At 41.6% G+C, this 11059-nt stretch overlaps 1 protein-coding gene across 1 annotated transcript in view; it reads right to left on the bottom strand.

The window, feature by feature from the left end:
* The window catches only part of COL25A1 (collagen type XXV alpha 1 chain), a 465144-nt gene extending 460093 nt beyond the window's left edge, over window positions 1-5051 (bottom strand). The window contains exons 1-2 of the mRNA XM_078069067.1: window positions 4060-5051; window positions 2901-2970 (exon numbers count right to left, since the gene is read on the bottom strand). Of these exons, the coding sequence (XP_077925193.1) occupies window positions 2901-2970; window positions 4060-4356 (367 nt within the window). The 5' untranslated portion in view covers window positions 4357-5051. The remainder of the gene's footprint in view (window positions 1-2900; window positions 2971-4059) is intronic.
* Window positions 5052-11059: the final 6008 nt, after the last annotated feature.

An 11059-nucleotide genomic window follows, 5' to 3' on the forward strand; every position in this document is an offset into this window, starting at 1 on the left:
GGCTCAGTTTTCCCACCTATATCATGTGTCTCCATGGACCAGATTAGAGTTAAGTAGTATACAATACATTAAAAAGAATAATAACTGCTATCATCTAATGAATAACCACAAAGAAGCCACATTTTAGGTAAATTATCAATCTCTGAGGAAGGTAGTATGATCCACGTTTTTGCAGATGAGGAACCTGCAACATGAGAAGTTTGACCGCGGCCCCATGGTTATTTAGTAATAAACCCAGGAATCCAATCTGTCCAGCTCCAAAACCTATATTCATTCTCTATTGCTCATTAGACTTTGTGCTTTTGATTTTGTCAGATGTAGGCATGAATCCTGACCCTGCCTTTACTGTGCTAAGTCAGTCATCTTCTCTGAGTCCAGTTTCTTCATCTGTAAATATGAGATTACTAATACCTAACTTCCAAGGTTGTTGGGAAGAGTAAATGAAAGTCCTTCCCTTATTCTTAGAAACCATTCAATAATAGTCTTTCCCATCCCTCTCCCACAAAAGTTCCTTCCTGTGTTAAAAAAAGAAAAAAATCTATAAATTCTATGACTTCCTCGTAGCCTACCTGGATAAAACTCACTGGGACTGAGTTCTATCAAAAGCAATTAAAGTGAACACAAACAACACAGCATTAGTCCTTTGCTATCAGTCCTTGGCTCTCTGACGGAGACTGTCAACAAGAGTGTCAACTTCAAGGGGTGGGCATCTGTCCACAGGAACTGAGCTGAGGTCACAGACTTGTCTCACTGTGCCCTACAAACAGATGTCTGGGTGACAACTCTTAGTCACCGCAAACCAGGGTTAAAGCCAAACCAGGTGGGAAGCTCTGTATCTCCTTTCTAATCCGCTTGGCCAGGCATTCATTCCCTAAGACAATACCTCACCGACCATAATTCAAAATAACTAGTTTTCCCCCAGGGCACTATTTTCAACATAATGCCTTTATTTTGATGATGTCTACTTATTCCACAAGCAGAAAAAAAAGTGTATCTATAATAGTGATTTGTCAGCAGGAAACCTGTTTGATTTTACAGATTAGAATGTGCACCTTCAAATGTTTACCTTGCAAGTAACCTGGTGAAAACTGATGTAATGTGGAGCTCTAGTGGTGGCAAGAAAGTAAAGCAGCCATTAGTGAGAGCCAACAAAAAGCCAAGGAAATCACCACTTATCATTTATTTATGTGTTATTATGGTAAAATCACCACTTATTATTAAACTAATATGTTAAGAAGAAAATGGTTCAAAATGATATTCCAACATAATATAAGGTAAGCTCTAACTATAATGGCTTTCCTCCAGATTACAAATTAGACCTCAACAACTAACTTACATCAAACATCATGAAGCAGATTTAACCACAAAAAACAACTCAGTGCTGTGGTTGTCACTTTTCTACTTTTTACCAAGTTCACTAAGAATCCTATTAATCAAACAGTAGGTACTTTTCAAATAGCTAACAAGAATACTGTATACAGAAAATTCTGGACTCTAAGTGGTATGATCAGTGAAGTCCTGTACCAACTGTCTTGGGAATTTAAATAATCCCTACAGGCTGATGAGGTTGTTGGAAGTTAATTCCTGCACTAGAAAAGTGCCTTCCTTGAATTTCTAACTTCTGAGGTCTTTCCCAACTTAAAACAACCAAAAATGAAACCTACAATGTCAAACATTAACTCTTTGTTTTCTTGTTATCTAATGTATATGTCCTCTCAATTGAAAGGGCTTCCTTAAAAATATATATATATATACAGCTCCATTATGGTCAACAATGTAGCAGAACATAAATAATAAAATTTTTATGATACACAACCAGGAGTTGACATTTGAAACTTCTAAACATGGTGCCTGGTTTAGCTGTATCAAAATAAGTTATCATGAGAAAAAAGAAAAAAAAACACCTCAGAATATGTAAATATACAGGATCTAGCCTTTCCACATATAAGTATCTTAGGTATCATGTTCCTGAACATTAAAGAAAATATAACAGACTCATTTTTCTATAAGTGATGATGGAAGAAATGAAAATGCTCATAAATGCATTAACAACATTTATCTGAAATAAAAATCTCAAGACTCATGGGAGATTTTCATGGCTTATATCAGTTGAATCCACTAGATGTTTTTCAATGGACACATTCAATGGCTCCTAAACTGTTAGATCTACAGTTGAGTGACTACCAAGCCTCAGAGGTCTGTGAATGTAGATTTAATGATTACACAGGGGTTTTTATTCATTGATGTCTCTCTTCTCCATCCTTCTATTAATATGCTGTCATTAATACAGTTTCCTAACACTACACAGAAAAATGAAAAGATATAACAGCCTTCTCTGAGAAGTCATCAAGAATGCAATAGTTTGAAATGAGAAGCTCAAGATAAAGAACTAATTTCCTTTCAGCCCTCATCGTTAGCTATATGGTAGGAGAGAGAACATTTTTGATAGAAAAGAATAAAAGCAGGTGTGGAAGTTAAGGTAATTTACTAACATAACCATATGTCAAAGGGAACAAATGGAAATCTGTACTAATGCAATATTGGCCACCAGAGAATTCAGAATCTAACATGTTCTGCAGTCCTTTTCACCACATACATGAAACCTGAATAAAAATGAAGAATATTTTTCAATCTGTGAATCTAAGAACTTTGTCTTTGTATGCCATCTTGCCTGTATTTTCCTTGGTGATTATCTCCTCTGTTTTCCCATAACAGGCCTTGGTATGCTGCTTAAAATAATATTTGGGGCTTTGTTTGCTATTCTTTTGACTGAGACATGCTGATTTTATTAAAGTAAGTTGGGCCTGCATTCTTTCTTTACTATTATTACAGGTAGACTTGACAGATACAGGACTTTGCTCTGCTATGGAGGAAACCTTGTTAAATAAGTTCCATTTTACCTGCTGGGCAGTTGCACTCTGAAGGTGCTTCTCTCGCAATTCTTATTTTAGCCATATGTTCATAGGATTTCTGTAGGAAAAGAAGAGGATATTATCATCAGTAGCATGGTAGAGAAATGGATTCTTCAGGAACTCTCTGGTCATATGCTTGATTTACCAGCATTTGAGAGCCTGCATAACTAACATTTACATATGTACTTGGACTTTAGTCAAAAGGTAATAGTACCCAAGCCCTAAAAAAAGAAATGACTACTGACACCGCATAAAGACTGCTGGACTTGTACAATATCTTCCTCCATTCTTCAACTACCACCACCCTCCTCTTTCTCCCTCAGCTCAAGCATATGCAGTCAATGCAAAAACCTGGCTTTAACATGTTGTAGTTTTAGGTAAGCTATGGGCTTTAAAACAGCCACTATCTTATACATGAAGGTCAACTGCTCATCACGTTGTGCCGCAACCACTGCCAAACAGCCTCTCTGTTGGAAGGGCAAGTTCCAGAAAACCCCCTAACTCTAGTCTAATGCCCTCCCTGGTTGTGATAAATGTAACCTAGATTCCTTTCAACTCTCAACTGCAATGGCTCTGCATTCATAAACACCCCTACCACTGCATCCTTTATAAAAAATTAAGCTGCAATTTTTTTTTCTTTTTAAACATTGAAAACAAAAACATTTAATGTGGGAAATGATCAATCTAAAAATCACATATAGGGTTATTTCGCTTTAAAGAGTGATTACCATTTGTGTATTAATAACACCTATGGCCCTAACCTTCTTATAACATATGAAGGACATAACAGATGTTATCTCTGGAAGGAATATTCTCCATAAGATTGGAAAAGATTCTTATGTCACTCTAGAAAACTAAAAAGATAAAATGCCACCCTGATATTCTGGCCACCCTTCCCTCTTTCAGTCCTTCCTATATGTTCAGCATGCAAACGTTAAGAGTGAGGGAAGATGATAGAGAAAGAGAGGGTGATATCAAAGGATGTGCATATACAAATATATGCTACAGTGAGCACAGAAGGTGGCCTAGCGTATGCACACCCAGCCACACCAAGTATGCATACAGTAAAGGTAGAGGCTGGTCCTGTACACAGAATCACGCCTGTGCAAGATATTATCCACGTGCAAAATACCCCAGCCTTTCACACCTGAGCCAGAAGTCGCTCCACTTTCTCTTGCACCATTGCTTTGAGCTGATCCAGGCCATCGGGAAGCAAATGGATGGAAGGGTCCCCTTTTGCGGATTCCAGAGCAGCGATCCTCGCCTGGAGGTCGTTGGTTTTCACCCCCAGGTACAGACAAGACATCACAGCCACCACTGACAGAAGGGCCGCCAGGGCGGTGCACGGGGGCACGGTCCAGGCACAACGCTGCCCGGCGGGGCTCTGGTCCTCAGAGCCTGGTTCCCGACCCCCACCTTTCCCTGCATGCTTCTTCACCAGCATCGTGGAGGGATCAGTTGCCTCGGCTTCGCCTCCCACTCTCTACCACTTCCAAGAATCTTGAAAAGAAAGAAAAGGGACGATTCCTCCAAAGTTCAGTCTGGGTGGCTGCACAACTATTTGGCGGAGATCGAGCCGGGGCGCGGAGATGGAGCTCGGCTTTCCTCAGCGCCGAGACCAGCAGACGTGGACCATCCTCTCCGCTTTCTTCTCTCCGCCCAGCTGGGAGTGAAAAGCACCCTCAGTCCCGAGGACTGGTGGCAAAAAGGTAAAAGCCGGAATGAAACCCTCCCGGGTGGCCCTCCTGGCCCCTCAGAGGACGGACACCTCGGAAGGGGTCCTCGAGAGCTGCCGCCCAGGGTCCGAGGAACAGCGCGAGAGGCGCAGCGAGGGGCCGCCGCTCGCCCTCGCCACCGAACACCCGACCTGTTGCGTCTCTGTTAGTTTGCCTTATTTCTACCTATTCAGTGTTTTTCCGCACGCCGACCTGTTTGCCACCTAGATTCAGTTCCAGGCAGGAAGGCTGAGAGAGACCGCGAGAGCGCAGCGCAAAAGGGATGCTAAGGGGGAGGAGAGAGAGAGGAAAACGAAATAACCCAAAGAGCAAATTCGAGCGGCCAGGCTTAAGTCGCGGCTGCCCGAAGTATCTCCGCAGCCTCGCGGGTGCGAGCCTTAAATACCCTTCGAGATGCTCGTGTGTGAGTGTGTGTGAGTGCGCGCGCGCTCCGAGCGCGACGTCCCTCCCCCGACCCCCCTTCCGGCGCCCGGCCTCCAGCCCTGGGCTCCGGCAGCATTGCGCCCCCCTTCCAAAGCCCCGGCAGAAGCCCGCCTCATTAGCATAATGTATTCACCTTCGCCCTGCCCGCGGGCTCCGCCGGAGACCCTCCAAGGGGGCGGAGAGCTCGGGAGGGAGCTGAGCGGGAGGTCTGTATTAGCATAATACATGCAAATAGCGGAAACGGCCACCGTGATTGGAGGGGAGCCTGGCGACCCCTCCCCCTCCACGGAGTAACTTCAGCGTCCCCTAAGGCCACATCTCCCGCCTGGGCCAGGGGCTGAAGCGGGGTCCACTGTGGGGAAGGCGGTAACTCTGGCTTATCCTGACGCGGCCCAACGCCCCCTCTTTATCCCTGTTAAATATGGAGAAATGGCCTCCAGGAGGGAAGAAGTGAAGCAGAAAGCTCTAGCTCTCCAAATCTTCACTCAAAAGCAGCAGCGGGAGCTATTGCGATCTCGCTGTGGTGCAACCTTTCCCCCTCCTCCCTCACATTCCCACATGCCCCGAGGCGAAGTGTCTGACTGACGCCCGAGGTAAATGTCCCCACTTCCCTTCTCTTCCCACGGCCGCGCTGCAGAGTGTCCGACTAGGGGAAGTTTTCTCTGCCCTCCCCCAGTTTCCTTCTGTCTTGATGGGGCTGAGTCTCCTCCCCGCTCGGTGTTCCTAGTCTGTTCTAGGGTGCTAATGCGTTTTCCTGATTCCCCGTTTTGTGGGATTGAAAAAGGGAGCATGGAGGTACACACATTTCTCAGGATTTAGGAAAGGACTGAAGAATGAGGTCAATTTTTCCTCTTACCTGACTCTCCGCCCTCTGGATCAAATTACAAGTTCTCTAATGGGATTTTTGAAAGTAGGTAATAAGTAGCATTTTACATCTAATTGATTTTGAAAAAAAAATCTCACCTTTTACTCCAAAAAAGTCCCTTCTTATCTCCTCCTCCCCACGGGAAATACCATATATTTTTCTTATCCTTCTTAAGCTAATGTCAGGTCGATGCTCATTAATGTAAACGATCAAGGAAATACTGCACTAAGCTCATCACAACGTAAAGATATTGCTAGGTATGAAGCAGGGTAAAAATGTTTCATTTGTTGATGGAGAATACAGAAATGAAAACGGAGTAGGGGATGAAACAGACACAACATCGGACGAAAACAGTGAATTGTGTTATAAAAGCAAAAGCAAAATTCCTTACAGTTGTGTTACACAGTAGTCTCAAAGGGTGGTCCCAGACTGACAACATCAACTGAGAGCTTATGCAAAATTCAAATTCTGGGACCCCTCCCTACACCTACTAAATCAGAAACTACTACTACTAATGATTCAAAAACAGAGATGTGTGTTGTAAGGAGTCCTCCTGATGGTTTTGATGCGAACTTAAGCTTGAGAACCACTGGTGTAACACTTTACAAAATTGTTTCAAATATGTTTTCTCATTTGAACCTCATAACCCTGTGATGCCGGTAAGGAATTATTGGCCCCGTTTTATATATAAGGAAACAATTTTCAAGTCACATTTAATTGTGATTAAACGTGTTTCCAAGGAATAGGTATAAATTTTTTAAATATGTCAATTCTTTCTGATTTTCCAATTACCTCTCTAACCATTCCTTTGTCTCTTTTGCAGGTGTTTTCCTCTGCCTGTTCTCTAAATGTTGGTGCTCCTTAGGTCTTTATCTTATGCCATCTTCTAACTTTGTACACAATTTCCAGTGGTGCTCTCAATTACCATCCATAAACTGATGAGTAATAAATCCATATTGTAAGCCCAAACCTCTCTCCCAAGCTCAGACCTATATAGCCAACTGCCTGTTTGCTAATTCTACTTGGATGTCTCATAAGCAATTCAATTTAACCTGCATCTTACCTCCAAACCCTACTTTTTCCCTTGTTTCCCATGTCAGTAAATGGAGTTGCCATCTATACGGTGTCCCCAAGCCAAAAGACCACCAATAACCCTTGACTTCTGCCTTGTCCTCCTCTCCTCATCTACCTTAATTCCTTCAATATTTTCTATTGTTCTTAGGATGGAAATAATATATCTTACAAATCACCACCTGGTGTCTGGCATCTCATCTTCCTCATTGCTCATCTTCCCCCTCACACTCTCCATGCCAGCTTCTCTAATGAAAGTATGGAGACAGAGAATGAAGAACTTTCTTTGTGGTAAGGCACTGCTCTTTTGAAATTTCAATGGAAAGGCCACTTTGTGTGTTGACTGATGTTGACAGTAGGTCACACATTTAATTTGGATGATGCAGTGTTCTTCTATCATGCTTTATGGAAATTGGCCATGAGAAGGTTAACAACTCTTTCAAGCTTTCAGAACTGTCAGATCTTAGTAGACAGAGTTGGAATTTTGTGGATTTGGGGTCTTTAATCAGAGGATTCATTTTGCTTATTTCTTTGGTGGGCACAATACCCCAGAAATGTACCAGTCATTAGCACTAATATTTCAAAACCCAGTAGATTTTCTGCATCAAGCCCAGAGAAAGCATGGATCAAGAAAGCTCTGGGGATCTAAACCCATATTGTTCTATAGATTCATCAGGGCACAGTTGTTGTTTTGGTTCCTATGTGGAAAAGGATTCAAAAAGTAAAAATAGCACTAAAAATGATGCAGTCCAGCTGACTCTGATTTGCCTAAGACTCATATCAGTAGTAAGAAAAGGCAAGCAGCTGGTTGTAGAATAGGTATGTGATTGGAAGCATAGTAGACCCCAAAGATGTCCACATCCTATTCACCAAAACCTATAAATGGGGAATGTTTGGATTTGCAGATTTGATTAAGTTAAGAATCTTGAGATGGGGAGGTTTTCTTCTACCATGTGGGTGGCCCCAGTGTAACCACCAGGGTCCTTATAAGAAAGAGACAGAGTCTCTTAGTAAGAGGAGATGTGACCACAGAAGCAGAGGTCAGAGTGATATGAACACTAGCTTCAAAGATGGAAGCAAAAGAATATGGGAAGTCCCTAGAAGCTGAAAAAGTCAAGGAACAAATTCTCCCCTGGAACCTCCAGAAGGAATGTAGCCTTACTAACCCTTTGATTTTAGAACTTCTGACCGTTAAAGCTATAATTAATACATTTGTGTTGTTCAAGACCCAGAGTTTGTGGTAATATGGTACAACAGCAATAGGACCCTAATAGAATCTTAATCACAAGAAATCAGTCTTCATCTGCTATAGCATCATAAGCACTGTTAAAACCACTATAATGCCCTATAACTCAAGTAGGCCCTGTAATAACAATCCCTGTGTCTCAAATGTTTATGCATTCCTATTTTACTGACATGCCCATTGGGAAAGAATTGGAGATATATGCCTTCTCCCATGACATGTAAAACTAGGATGCCCTCCATTGAAGCATATTAAACAGAATAAAATATGTTCTATTTCTTTGATGCCTCCCATTGGTGCAACTCAAAAACAACCAGTCAAGTTGTAAAGCTGCTCTCATCTCTCCTCCCTACTGTTAGCCTAGTCACAATCATGACCCAGGACTCAACATTACTGCTAGCACTACTGTTACCAATCTCCAGGCCCCTGAAAAAGAGAAATAAACAGACTTCTGACAGAGAAACATGGCAGGAAGTTGAAGTGAGAAAGAAGGTGACCAGGAGAAAACAAAAATGAGGAAGATAAAAGGGCTTTTTAAGTAGGTAGAAGAGTTTTTTTGTTTTTTTGTTTTTAGAAAAGGCATCATCCACTCCTATTTGCCTCTGAAAGGCTGATCAATAGAGGATATATAGGATGGATGTAAATTAACACATACTCAAAATTTCGATGTCTTATGTGTATTTATTTTTTTTTAAGACTTATTTATTTATTTAAGAGAGAGTAGGCAGATGCTCCCACCAGGGGAGTAGCAGAGGGAAAGAATCTCAAGCAGACTACCCCCCTGAGTGTGGAGCCCCACCCAGGACTTGATCTCAAGACCCCAAGATCACGACCTGAGCCAAAATCAAGAGTCGGTCACTCAACTGACTGAGCCATCTAGGCCCCCTCCAATGTCTTATGTGTATTTAGAAAGATTCCCTGACCAAAATAAATAGCTGGAATAATCATGTTATGCTATTTTTAGATATTAATTATATGACAGAAAAGTATTTCACTTGGTTAGAAAATATCTTTTAGCACCACCAATTTTTAAGGTTAATTAGGTTCCTAAGACCACAGTTTTAACCAAAGTTCACCACCACAGTTCTCCAACAGAAGTAAATGTATGAGGCGGTTTGTGGCCATCTTTGTACACCCACAACCACCCGCGGTGTGCCTTAATAAAGAAAATGGTGGAATAAATTATGTGCTGTATTGAGCATGTTATTTCATAAACTTCAGATGAGAATGTGCTCCCAGAGAAACATCTTTTAAGAAGACAATGTTTCCCAAATAGAATGGAGTAGGCAGTGAAGTGAATTTAGAAGATGCAGTTCTCCCACAGCCAGACAAATTTCAATAAATCACAAACAAATTATAAATATCTTTAGGAGTAGAAGAGCAGAAAAGTAGGATTTGGCTCTAGTCACAGGCTGAAAAATTCCCTTTCAGACAGATCAAGGAACTGATCCCATTTACACAAGCCTGGCTAAGCAAGGGGTTTACAGCTGTATGAATCCAATAATCTAGATAAGACAAGCCCTTCAAAATCCCATTCCTCTCTGCAGCGTCAGTTTAATGTTTGTTCGTTGTTCTGTTTTTGTTTTTGTTTCATTTGGAGGGAGGAGATGAACTTTTTCTCAAGCCTTAAATAACAAGATAATACTAGATTTTCCCAAAATATGCTAGTTTAATTGCTGATTCTAACCAAAGCAACTTTTCATTGTATGTACCAAATCAACCTTGTGTTGTAAAGTTATGTGAACAGAACATGTTTGTAGCATTGATTCAGATCATGGTTCCAAGCACAGACTCTAAGGCCAGACTGCCTGGTTTATAACCCACCTCTGCCATTGAATAGCTGTGTGACCGGGGACAAATTACTTAAATTTTTCTGTGCCTCAGTTTTCTCATCTATAAAACAAATATAACAATACTTTGTTGCAGTGAGTAAATGGGATGATATGTGTAAAGCATTACAATGCCTAATATTAAGTGTAATGTAAATCTCCAAATGGAGGAGACAGACAGTAACAAATATAACAAATGTGGAGCAATGGGAACTCTCACACACTGCTGACTAGAATGGAAGTGAGCACAAGCACTTAAGAAAACTGCTTGAGGGGCGCCTGGGTGGCTCAGATGGTTAAGCATCTGCCTTCGGCTTGGGTCATGATCCCAGGGTCCTGGGATAGAGCCCCACGGCCGGCTCCTGGCTCAGCAGGGAGCCTGCTTCTTCCTCTGCCTCTCCCCCTGCTCGTGCTCTCTCTCTCTCTCTCTTTCTCTCTCTCTGTATCCCTGTGTCTCAAACGAATAAATAAAATCTTTAAAAAAAAAAAACAAAACTGCTTGGCACAATCCGTAAGACTGAACATACATAAACCCTTTGTGGAAGGATTTTAAAGGGAATAATAACAGTAAAAGTCTGAGAGTCTAGGAATCTCTCTCAGTAGATGCCACATGGCCTTCTAGGAGACTTCAGGTGAGGACTCAAAGGAGAGTGAGAAAAATGTCATTGGAAACTATGAGGAAATAGATTCTCATTATGTAGAGCAGATGTTGCAACACTATTGCCTGTGGTAAAATGGAAAGTAGAAAAATGTTCTTAATGAAGTGTGTGACTTAGCCAAGAAGATTCCATTCAGAAGACTGAAGATGCCAACAGGTTTCTTCTTAATGTGTGTAGTAAAATATAAAAGGAGATAGATACAGTAAAGGAATGACTCTTAAACAGAAAGAAGCCAGGAATTGTTGCAACTGAGACATTTTACATCCTCTCCAAGTGACAAGTGATACTAATATTAAGAAATAGCTTTTGGACAAGATCAAA

This window comes from Halichoerus grypus, chromosome 3 (assembly GCF_964656455.1).
Source record: "Halichoerus grypus chromosome 3, mHalGry1.hap1.1, whole genome shotgun sequence".
NCBI lineage: Eukaryota > Metazoa > Chordata > Mammalia > Carnivora > Phocidae > Halichoerus > Halichoerus grypus.